At 35.1% G+C, this 13029-nt stretch overlaps 1 protein-coding gene across 3 annotated transcripts in view; it reads right to left on the reverse strand.

The window, feature by feature from the left end:
* The window catches only part of Thoc2 (THO complex 2), a 110414-nt gene that overhangs the window by 70146 nt on the left and 27239 nt on the right, over positions 1-13029 (reverse strand). For all 3 annotated transcript variants that reach the window (XM_021153791.2, XM_029473077.1, XM_029473076.1), the window contains exons 5-7: positions 10004-10074; positions 8831-8952; positions 8014-8147 (exon numbers count right to left, since the gene is read on the reverse strand). In XM_021153791.2, coding sequence (XP_021009450.2) covers positions 8014-8147; positions 8831-8952; positions 10004-10074 — 327 coding nt within the window. The remainder of the gene's footprint in view (positions 1-8013; positions 8148-8830; positions 8953-10003; positions 10075-13029) is intronic.

Here is a 13029-nt window from a genome sequence, read left to right on the forward strand (position 1 = left end):
TAACTTTATAGATGAAAATAGAAATAACCAGAGAAAGAAAGTACCTTTAGTATCTGTAATAGTTTAAAGAAGTCACACTGAAGAGTTGAAACATTTTAACTTTAGATTTCTATATAATAGTAAAACAATCAGCAAGCTTCAATTTTCAAAGTTATTTTTTTTCCAAATGATTGCTGTGGTGGAACTTAGGCACTCTTGTGTTTAAGTATCCTGAAATGCTTTTGTTTATCCTAGCTCTCAACTACCAGTAAAATTAAGCAAGCAAGAAATAGAGATGGAGAGAGGGAGGAGAGAGAGAGGGAAAAGGAGAAAGAAAGGGAGAGAGGAAGAGGGAGAGAGAGAGATCTTTATGCCTTTGGAGAAAGAGAAAATCATTCTGGAATAGGATGTGGAAAAGCATGTGACAGACCTGAAATAGCCATGAACTTATTCCTCCATCTAACGTGTACATAGCTATCCAATGCACTGAATGTCATGACCTGTGATACACAATTAAGACACTACCTCTTCTATCCTTAAAGAGAGTCCATGCCTTTCATTGAAGAAATTGTACTGAAAGTAACTGGAGTCTATCCAAAGATGGACAGATAGTATAGTACAGCAAATGCAACCAGATACAAGCAAAAATATGATTAAGTTTACAATGATTGTTGTAAAAATGAAACCAAACATTTTTTTTTAAGATTTATTCATTCATTTATATATGAGTGCACTGTCGCTGTCTTCAGGTACACCATAAGAGGGCATCAAATCCCATTACAGATAGTAATGAGCTGGGAATTAAACGCAGGACCTCTAGAAGATCAGTCAGTCTTAACCGCTGAGCCATCTCTCTAGAGCCCAAACTGAAATTCTTACCATGGAAATAACAAACCAAGGTAATACTGTAATGAATACTAGGAGAGGTGTCCATGTGTAAACAAGATTACAGATTCAATAATCATGTTGCTGTAGGCTAGACCTTAAAGACAGAGGAAATTGTGTTTTTAACTTAAAAATAAAAACTAGGAAGAATTACTTTTTAAAAAGGTTAGTAAGGCTGTAGACACAGTTTAATAGAAACAGTGTCTAATTAGGATGCATAAGGTCCTGAGTTCAACCTCTAGAAATGAAAACACATGAAGGTACACACACATGCACACACCTCTCCAAAATACTGACAAAGAAACAAGCTAAATAATCTACAGTAGACAATTTCTCAGAAATATCATTTATAAAAAGAAAAAAACATGATAAAGCATATCTTGAAGCAAGAATCACTGGATCAAGATTCAGAAAATATACTTAAAAGTATGATTATTCTGAAAAAATGTAAAAGGTATGCTTGAGAACACTAATACCTATCTTCTTTTGCATAGTAGGGGGTGGAAACTTCAAATTATAGTCAACTGCATATGTCTCTGAGTTCAGCCTTGGTATGTGGATTTTAACTAGTCTTCTTTCAACTTATTATGCCATGTTTAGTTGATGCCATTGGGAAGCCTGCTCTTTTCAGAAGGGAAACAAATGAGCAGTGGATCTGGGAGAGAGCGGGGGTAGTATGGGGACTGGGAGGAGTTGGGGGAGGGGAGGCTCCAAATAGTATATATTTCCTGAAATAATGGTTGGATAAATGGATAGATATGGGATGCTTTGTGTGAAAAAAATGAATGAATGAATGAATGAACGAACCAATGAATTAATAAAAGGAAGAAAAAACCTGTGTCTAGGATAATGTTGCACACACTTTTAATCCCATCACTTGGGAGGCAGAGGCAGGTGGATCTCTAAGTTCAAGGCCAGCCTGGTCTACAGAGCTAGTTCCAGGACAGTCAGGGATACACAGAGAAAACATTCATTGTTGTTGTTGTTGTTATTGTTGTTAATTAGTGGTGGTGGTGGTGGTGGTTTGTAGTACTGTGACTATAGTAAGAAAAGGTTTAGGGGACAGAAAAAAGCCAACAGACTTCCTTTTTAAAGAGATTTTCTAAAAAGCTGATATAGTGACAATATGAATCTGGAGTGAATAAATTTTATATTCAGATTATACTAAGCACTCTCAAAATAATGTAGTCAAAGGAGTTGAATGTCCTCAAATCTTTCAAAGAATTGTTTGGCTTGACACTTAATTTTCTTTTTAGTATTTCTCTGGTCACATTGTAATGGGACTAAAAGAACCCATGAAATTGGAAGAGAAAAGACTCTCAATTCCTACTTTTCCACACCAAATCTTCAAGCTTAGATAACAACAAACGAAACTGTGGTAAGACACCAGACTGAAAACAGCATCTGGATGGCCCAGGTAAAGAGATAAGACAGTGTAAAAAGAATACACTGTTCCAAAACAACAAAATAGAAAGCTTTGGAAATTCAACAGCTCTCACTAAACAGCTACAAACTATCAAGGAAAAAACAGGTAACACATTGAAAAGAAGCCAAGTCAAACACACACAGATACAGAGCCACATGGTTCCCTGGTGAAGTTAGGGAAAGCAGAAGCCCCATTCAAAAGGTGAGATCGGCCACCCTGCTCAAAAGAGACTGGCAGGCATACTTTGAGACAAGCCTACAGACTTCAAAAGCCTCAAATCTGGATGCAGATTTTGAAGAAAGTGATTCCTCCGCAAAATAGCAGATTCCTCCACAGCAACAGGCAAAAGTGATTCCTCCACAGCAATAGGCAGAAGTCTCATTTTGACAGTTTGTGACTCAGAGTGCAGTGACCCAGCATCATCTTCAGAATTTATCCTTTGCTTAAAACTGGGCTATACTGGGTGCCTGAAAATAAGGGACCACAAGAATGGGAATGCAAATGCTAGGTGCCACAGAACTAGAGCAATAAACAAATAAGGCAGGTGCCATTGTTTGATTGCTTCTTTTTGTTCTGTTTTCTCTAATAGAAATATGTCAGTTAAACTACACCATAGATCAAGTGGAGTTAGCAGGTATCTGCAGAATATTCTATCAAACAGATTCCGAATACACATTCTTATAAGCGATCAATTAAGCCTGCTAGAAATACAACATAAAACAAGTCTTCACACACACAAAAGAACTGAAGTAAGTTCTTTTATCAGATCATAGTGGAACAAAACAAGCACCTGATAGCAAAAGAAATTACACAAATCACAAATACTTGGATTGGAAAATGAACAATATACTCTTGTATAACTAAAATGAGCCGCTGAAGAAATAAGAAAAAAATAAAAAGTTCAATAAAAATTTCAAAGTGAAAAGTAGAAGCACAACTTTATCAGAAGCTATGAGCTATACCTCAAGTAGATTTAAGAGAAAAGATTATAACTAGATATTTACATTTTTTAAATCAGTGAGCTTTCAAATAAATACCCTTATGATATACTCCCAATGCTGTAAGGGGAAAAAAAAAAAAAAAAAAAAAAAAACAAGAACAAGACAACCCCCAAACACAGTAGGTGGCCAAAAAAAAAAAAAAAAAACTAAAGATGGGGGCAGAAATTAATCAAATGGAGATAAATACAGAATCAACAAAACAAGAAAATAGTGTTTTGAAATGAGGATGTTAACACCCTAATAAACAAACAAACCAAAGAAAGAAAAGGCCCAGATCAGTAAAATAGAAAGGAAAAAAGAGAATTTTACAGCAAATTCCAGTAAAATTCAGATGAGCATTATGGAATACTCTCAAAACTTATATTTAACACTTGAAATTCTAAAAGAAAAATTCCTAAACACATAAGATCCATCAAAATTAAATCAAAAAGCTAAAAACAATTTAAATAGATCTGTAACAGCAATGAGCAAGAAACAAAAGAACACCTCCCAGAAAAGAAAAGCCACAACTGAAAAAAAATAACTCCCAGACATATACTGATAGTCCTGAAACTGTTCCACAAAACCTAAAGAGAAGAAAAGATAGCCAACTCATCCTGCAAAATCAACACTAACCTAATAAAATGCTAGATCAGATCACTACAAATGAAAAGAACAGATCAATTTCCCTGAAAAACATAGGTGGAAAATCTGTCCAAAAAGATACACATACAAACCAAATTCAAGAACACACTAGAGTAAGACCACACACGACCAGGCATAGTGATACACACCATTAATCCCAGCACACAGGAGGCAGAGGCAAGCCAATCTCTTTGAGACTGAGGCTGGCCTGATCTACAGAGCAAGTAATAAGCAGCAGGAAGATATAGGAAGACTCTGTCTCACAACAAAATTAAAACTTCATTATAGAAGCACAAAAGGTCTCAAATACAAAGCAATCCTTAGCATAAAAACTAATGCTGGTGCCAACATAGTACCTGATCTCAAATTACACCATAGAACCACATTGACAAATACTGTATACACACAAATAAACTAGATGATCCAGAAATAAAAAAACAGCTATGTAATTTTTGACAAGGTAGCCAGAAACATATATTGAAAAAGAGAGAGACTTTCCAACAAATAGTGCCTGGGAAACAGTATATATCAATGTGGAGAAGAATATAGACCCACATCTCTCTCCTCCACAAAAATAATTCCAATAGATCAATAACTTTAACATAAGGCCTGAAACTTGAAATGCTACAGGAAAATACCTCATGATTTAGGCATAAACAAGGACTTTCTGTAAAGGACTCCAATGGAACAGGAAATGATTCCTAGAATTTACAGACAGATGAAATTACATGAAATTTAGAAGATTCTGCACAGCAAATTAAATGATCACCAGAGTAAAAAAGACAGTCTACAGAACAGGGACGGGGGGGGGGGGGGGGGGGGGGGGGGGGGGGGGGGAGGACACTTTGCCAACTAAGTATCAAATGAGAGATTAGTAAAGTAAAATATGTACGAACTACAACAATTAAAAAGACGGCAGAAAGAAATCAAGAATTTGAGGCAAGAGAATCAAGGTTTCAGGCAAGATTGAGTGATGTGCAAGACCCTGTCTCAAAGACAAAACAAAACAGAAACAAAAATGAAAGAAGAAATGTTGTTGAATACTAACTTAGATGAAACTATTGCAATCATATTTTATTATATATATATTTAAGGTATTGAAAATAATGTTTTGTTTTGTTTTTTTAGGACAGATAGGTATATGTTAATAGTTTAGTTCAGAAAAACAAGCCCACCTCTATTTTTCTTTGATTTATAAAATATACATTATATCTGCCACCTTGATTTAAAATTCCCTTGAAAGGGCCTATTTATTAGTAGTCTAGTCATCATTTTTCATTGCTACTTAGTAAGTTGTTCAGCTTTACTGTCACACTTTAGCTAGCAATCATCAGCACATAACCCTAGCAACCCTGCTTCTGTACTTACTTGCACACTAATACACAACCCAGGCTAAACAGTTACATATACTTCCATCTGCCAGAATCTTAAAGGGTGATAAATAAGCAAGGATTTCTCCAGATCACTGCATCTCAATATAACCACCCAGCCTGCAAACCTTCCAAACTACGTATCAGTTTCTCACGATGGCTAATGAACATCAGAGCTAAGATAGTTTTATATGAAGTATTACCTCTCTAGATTATACATTAAGAAACAACAGTGGAAATGAACATGAAGAAACCTATCCAAAGATGTCATAAAAACCAGGATGCTGTAAAGCTGAAGCATTTGGTCAGACCTAAATGGAGTTGTACTCATAGTGCACACAATTAATTTGAATGTTGAAAAACATTAAATGAAATTAAATTCTTATCCTCAATTTCAACATAAAATGTTCCTTTCTCAACCAACCAGGGGGGACAAAAGGTTACCTAGCCAGAAAGAAACAGAGTCAGGAAGTTAAGCTTTCCAAATGTCTCAATGTCAGAAAATAGAGACTAAAAATCACTACAGACACTAGAAATGGGCAGAATATTCATTAACTTTCCATTTAATTATTTATTTAGCACCAACCAACCCCTAAGAATTAGGTACTAAACAAAGCAAACAAAAAACATTGTCCTCACAGAGCTGATGGTAGAGATATAAAACTCAGTGTCTAAGTTTGTTCCAAGACTGCCTTAAGGATGCCAAAATCAACAGATGCTACAGTCTCTTATATAAAATGGAACAAGATGTGCATATAATTGATATATATGATCTTATATACTTCATATCACAAAAAGATTAGTTATAATAACTAATACAACATACTCATAACAGATTCTTCCATGAATATTTTCAACCTTGTAGAAACAGAGAATCAACTATACTCAATACACCATTAAGTGTTAACAAGAAAAATAACCTGAGAAAACTAAGGAGTGGGGAAAGTGATAGCCAGGAAAGCCTTAAGAAGATGCAATCTGAGTCTATCTGGTCTACCACACTCTACAGGATGCCAGATGGGTTAAAATAAACACAGACCAAGAAATCAAGTTGTTTTAATTATAGATTATCCACGTGGATCATGAGCCTAAAGTGAAGATGCCATCACGGTAGTCAACAGAGATAATAAACTTCTCTAGGAGAGCAAAGTTGAAGGAGAGAGGAGTATACAATTTCCTGTTACATAAAAGCATAGCTTTAAGGAAAGTCTTTGTAATGCTCCTAAAATAACAAAGGCATAAAAAAGGTAAGAATCCAGAAAGGAATTAAAAAAAAAGAAAAGAAAAAGAGGAAAAGGAGTTGTGCACATAAAAGGAGATAAAATGAAAGCAAATGCTGGGAGGCTCTCCATAACATGAGATCTTAAGAGCAAGAGAACACTATCTTAAGTAAGGACATGACACAGTACAAGGAAGAAAAAACAGTACACTATGGCAGTACTGACAAGCTTCACAAGCTAGATAAAAGAGGGTAAAATCTGTAGGAAAAAATGCACAGCCTGTTCTGGAAAGAAAAGAAATCTGTACTAGAGGAGTTTTAAAAACAGGTCACTGACATAGTCAAGGCCATAGAAGACAGCAAGACTCCTTCAGGGCTAGAGGCTCACTCATCTGATGTTCCATCACCATAGGACAAAGGAACAAAAGAAACTAGATCAGCTACCAAAACCTGACTTCAAAGAAAAAGGTAAATTTAAACTGAACGTAGCCTTAGCTTGTGCACTTGGAGTCACCAAATGCCAAGCCAAAGAATAAGGAAGACTGAAGTAAACACAGCTTTATTTGAATGCCTACACAAAGCATTAGGAGAAGGGAATAAGGATTCAGCCAAACTTATGTTCTAAGTTATGACTAAGGAACTTAAGTTTGGCTGAATTCTTATTCTCCTCTCCTAATACTTTGTGTAGGCATTCAAATAAAGTAACCAGGAAGGGATATCCCCTGATATCATTTGAGATGTAAACGAATGGAATGATTAAGAAAGAAAAACAACAAGAAGCAGTTGAGGGTAAATGGCAGCTACATTGTAATCAATGAGGTAGGAAATAACATTCCTCCTGGAAATCACAAAAACTATGATTTTACACAACTCCAAAATATTCCCTCATTAGAACACTACCTACTATATAATACCAGGAATTTTTGCCAATCTTAGAAAACCAGGCTTGCCCTATTCATTCCTCCTGTCCATGTCAGCTACTCTCTTCAAATGCTCAAGGCAAAAGTAATATGACAGAAATGCAATTTTAAAACTAAAGAGAAAATTTTTTCTGCTATATTTTTGCAACTTCTGCTACTTTCAGAAATAAAGGTAAAATGTGTTATCAAAGTCACAAACTGTATTTATAAAATCAAGTTCTAAAAAACTATATATCAAGTTTCTGTAAACATTTATTAAAGTTTTATTTTTACCCTCTATGAAAATGTCTGAGATAATAGTTAAAATTTACAGACAGAAGAATTAGAGAGAACATTAGAATAATCATACAGGCAACAATGACAAAACCATTTTTCATAAAGATCATGATAAATTTTATAAATACTTATAAAATACCCAAATTAAAAGTTATATAATCCCAGGTGTGGAGTTCTTTGTTTTGTTTCCTGTTGTCCACAAACCCACCATACAACTAAGGGTGATTCATTTTTTCTTTATGGATATCTTCTAAAAGTTAAAAATAAAGCTTGTCTTAATAACGCATATTATATAGACACAGGTATGGCTTACCGATTAAAGATTTGATATTTTCTAATATTAAATCACTAGTAATATTTCCAGATAAATCTTGTCCCAGTTCAGCAATCAGCTTGGCATAACCTTCATTTTCTTCTCTTAATAAATTGAATTTTTGCTGCTTATAACTGAAATCAGAAATATCATTAAAAGGATAAAATTAATTTCAATTATCAAGCTTGCACAATGTAGTGTACTCTCACTGAATATCACTAACTTAAAACAATGAGAATGGCTATTAGTTTACCCTTTTGTGTATCTGTTAGCATAAAAAGCATTATTAGTTAACAAGAACATACACAAACATACCAATATTTCCACCATTGTGAATATGCTCTGAATATAGCTATGGTTATTAAACACTTAATATAGGTCTGGAGATGCAGATAAGTAGTTTAAACACACTTGCTGTTCTTCCAGAGGATTCAAGTTCAGTTCCCAGCATTTATATACTTCCCTGTAACTCTAGCTCCAGGGAGAATCCAATACCTCTGGTCTCTGAAGGCATCTTCACATTACCACACCCCACACTCGCACACTCATGTGCACATGATCACACACAAACACATCATTTAAAATAAGTCTTCTTAAAAAGAATGTTATCTCAAACTCAAACATGGACAAAGTTAACAGAAAGATAGGTCATTGAAAACTCAATAATTTAAATGTTCTTAAAAAAAAAAAGCTAACCACAAACAAACAAACAAACAAAAAAAAATAGCCTTCAAGGAGCCTTTAGAAACTGCTACTATTTAAAATGAGAAATATACATTCAGCTACTTGATCTGTAACATAAGCCACATATACTTACAAGAGTTTTGTCTTGATTTTAACTGACTTTTGGTTGAACTGCTGTGACTGTTTGATAAGCCCTAATGATTCCAAAGTTTCTGGATCCAATCGTTCCTTCAAAACTGTGTCTGAAACTAAATACTGCATTAAAAAATATTAAAGACCATTTATTCTTTAGCATTCCAACTATGTACACACACTCTTAAATATATTCAAAATAATCTTTCCAATGTAAGAATATAAAATTGTATCTCTTTATAAGCCTAAAATTTCAATTCAAAAAAATGACCTTCCAAATACTGAAAAGTAAATTATATAGCTCTTTCAAAAATTACTTTAAAATTACATGTTTGCTGTACACAGCTTAGAGAAAAACTACAGATTAAATTTCCTTATATTGAGCCTATCTTAACTCAATTTTCACTTAACATAGTACTTCAGCATTCTACATTTTCTACAGTAAAGCAAACTGTAATATAACAAAGGCAAGGACATTCTTCTACATCCTAGTAATGACATTTTTCCTTGGCTCTAATTTTATGAGCATGAAGTGGCTTACTAGACAATTGTGACTTCTATTTTTGTGGAGAAGGGTTGTTGCTGTTTGCTTAAAGACAGTGTCTCATGTATCCCAGGCTGTCTTTGAACTCATTGTAGTTAAGAATGATCTTGAACTTCTGATCCTGTCTCCATCTCCAACGTGCTGAGGTTACAAGCAAGTGTCACCATGCCGGGTTTATATGGTACTAGGGGTAGAACCCAGGGTTTCGTGTATGCAAGGCAAGCACTTTATCAACTAAACCGCAACCACAGCACAACTTATATTTATTCTTCTTAAACTGCCTCCATCATTTTATCCCTAACAAATAAAGTTTATTAAAAAATCAGTTTAAGAACAATCTACAATAAATTCTACTTACTTCATAGTTGCTTAAAATTTCTACATTAGGAACTGACTGGGTCAGAAATATCACTAAGGGTTTTTATAGGTAATAGATTAAATAATTTAAAATTATGATTATTTTACAGAAATTGCATACCTAATTTCACAAAATATTCCATTTCAAGATCTAAATCTCACCTTATCATTAAGTCAAATGAATGTCAGTATCATCCTTCATTTAAAATTATCAACTTTGATTATACTTATTCAATGCAAATTTGAGAAGGGGAAATATATCTGAAAACTTACCAAACATGCTAATACCAATTGTGTAAAATAGTCTCTCTTGCTTTTTTCTTCTAAACAATTTGTCTCAATATCTAGAATGGGAAGAAAAGGGATACAAATTTCATTTTTCTATACTCTCCCCTACTAAAAGAGTCATCTTCTTTAAAACTTAGTTTAAAATGCCTCTTTCTGTGTCAGGTATGGTAGTACACACCTGTAAGTAATCTCAGCACCCAGGAGCAGGGGGCATAAGGCTCAGAAGCTAAAGACCAACCTAGTCTACAGTATGAGCTCCAGGTCAGACCAGGAACAAAGAAATACCTTGTCTCAAAAATAAATATAATTGATTAAAAATAACTCTTACTGAATCTGGAAAAAATATAAACTGTAATAATATCTTTCATAAACTCATAAAACCTTAATTTCTCTTAATACTGATGACGGACCCTGTAACCTATAGCATGCATCCATAAATAAGTTTGTATCACAAGAAACACTGAAAACAAAATTTCAGAAATAAAAATACTATTTTCAAAAAGGAAAAATTCTAAGGAAGTTTAAATGACCACTCGTCAGAGGTGCCAAAATAGAGACTCATTCCATAATGGCCAAGTTGAACTAGGAAACAAGAAAAAAATCTCTTCCACATTAGTTGGGCTTTGTGGTACACAAATGTAATCACAGCCCTCAGACGGCTGAAGCAGAAGGATCATGAGTTCAAGACCAGCCTGGACTAAATAGGAAGATTCTGTATTGTAACAACAACAGCAAAAAAGGCCATTTTGGTGGTTGGTTGTTTTGTCTCCCAATCCCTTTTTGAGTGGGTATATATGTGCACTGTGCATACTCAGGAGTGTGGTATTAACATTGCTGTGTATGGAGGCCAGAGGATGATTGATGTCGAGTGTCTTCCTCAATTTTTCTCCACTTTATTGAGGTAGAGTCTCTCTCACTGAACTCAAAGTTTGCCAATTTAGCTAACATAACTAGCCAGCTTGCCAAAGATATCCTGTCTATGTCTCTCACACAGGCAAGCCACCATAGTGACCCCTTCCCCCTTTTAAGACAAAGTCTCACTACGTAATACAGATGACCTCAAACTCAAAGATCCACCTACCTCTACCTCTCCCTAGTGCTAGGACTAGAGCTGTATGTGTACAACCACATGGCCCTTACTCTGCTTTCTTGTGTGTGCTAGGGATTTGCTCTGATCCTCACGCCTTAGCAAAGGCTTTATCCACTTAGTCAGCTTCTCAGTCTTGGGGGTCGGGGGGTATTGTTGGTGGTGTTGGTGTTGTTGTTGTTGTTGTTGTTGTTGGGGAGGGTTGTTGTTGTTGTTTTTAACAAAAAAGGTCTCATTATGTAGCACAGGCTTGTCTTCAACCTGCTATGAACTTCAGGCTGACCTTTAAATCAACAGCAATTCTCTTTTCTCAGTTTCCCCAGGGCTGGCACAAAAAAAAAAATGCTTCCTAACCTTAAGAGTCACTTATCAATGAAGTTGAGAAACCTAATGTCACCAAGTCTATGAAAAGTCAGTATTAAAAGGTATATTTAAAATCCTATTTTGACTAATTCTAGTCACTAAATAAAAATACTCAACACTGGCATTTTATTCCTACTGAAATGTGTAAAAATACAGACTTCCCTCAGTTTTAGAAAATTGTTCAGAAAACTTATCCAAGCTTAGATCTGAGGTGTGGATAAAATAAAACAATTAATGCAAAATGCCAAACATCAAAATTTTCAAATAAGATTAGCAGAATTACACAAAGGTTGACCTCAGATTGTTGCTTTAACTGATTTTTTTTCCCTATGAGACAGTCTCTTGCAGACAAATCACTAAATAGCCAAGATGACCTTAAATTTCTGATCCTCTTGCTTCTACTTACCAAGTGCTTAGAATTACTTATTTTTAAAGTCAACTGGTAATTTAGACTGTACAATAAATGTCATTAGTCTTACTGAAGTAATAACTAGTACCTCTAAGTAGATCTTCCGAAATAATACAACTTAACCACAGTTTTACTTTAGGTTACATTCTACTGTCAACATGAAAAATCAAAAGAGAAGGAGATTTATAGCATCAAATGTTTTCCTGACCCTTCACTATTCCTTTTTGACAACTGCCATTTACCCATATCCTAGCAACTGTACCACAAAGTTAGCACAAGTACATTAAGAAAATTTTAGGGGTTAAGGGTGTGGCTTAGTGGTACTTGCTTAGAATCTGTGAGATCATGGGCTCTATACACTACAGCACACAGGAAAAAAATAAAACAGAAAATTTACGGTATGATTTATGCAATGTAACTTACAATACAATCTCAACTTTTTTTTTTCCTGGCATGGGGCTTCATAATGCATCCCTGGCAAGTCTGGACCTTGCTATGTGGACCAGGCCGATGACCTCAAGTTCATAAAGATCCACCTACATCTGTCTCCAGAGTGCTGGGACTAGAAGCAGATACCCACCAAGCCCAGTTAATCTCTACTTTTAGCGGTGTTTTCTCAAAGACTTAACTGATCTCATTAATTTTTTCCAGAGGTTCCCAGTTATCTCTGAGTCCTAAAGTTGTTAAGATGACATCACTAAGGTCCTTTAGTTCAGGCACATGGTGCTCAAGTCCTCGTAGCTACTTGACCTGATTAAGGTACTATTCTCTCAGCTTGTGATTATGGTAGTAATACTGAACAGGACCTCAAGAAATCTGTTAGTTAACCTGTCTCAACACACAGTTTAGTAGTTATCCCAATTATACTTCCTCTATTTTCATTATTATTTTCCTTCTAACTCAAAACAGCATTCAAATAAATGTTTCATCATACCTTATTCCATCCAGTATCCTTAATTAGCACTTAGTGCGTTCTTTTTTAATTTCCCCTATGATTATCTAAAAAGCCCTCAGCTTCCTCCTCCTCCTGTCTTCTATATTATCAGCCAACTGGCCCACCTCCAAGGTCTCATCAGTGCATCGTGTTACTTCAGAATCAGCCTCTCAAGTTACTCAGGCTCCCTCTCACTAAACCTCATTTTGCCTATCTGC

The sequence above is a fragment of the Mus caroli genome, chromosome X, assembly GCF_900094665.2.
Source record: "Mus caroli chromosome X, CAROLI_EIJ_v1.1, whole genome shotgun sequence".
NCBI lineage: Eukaryota > Metazoa > Chordata > Mammalia > Rodentia > Muridae > Mus > Mus caroli.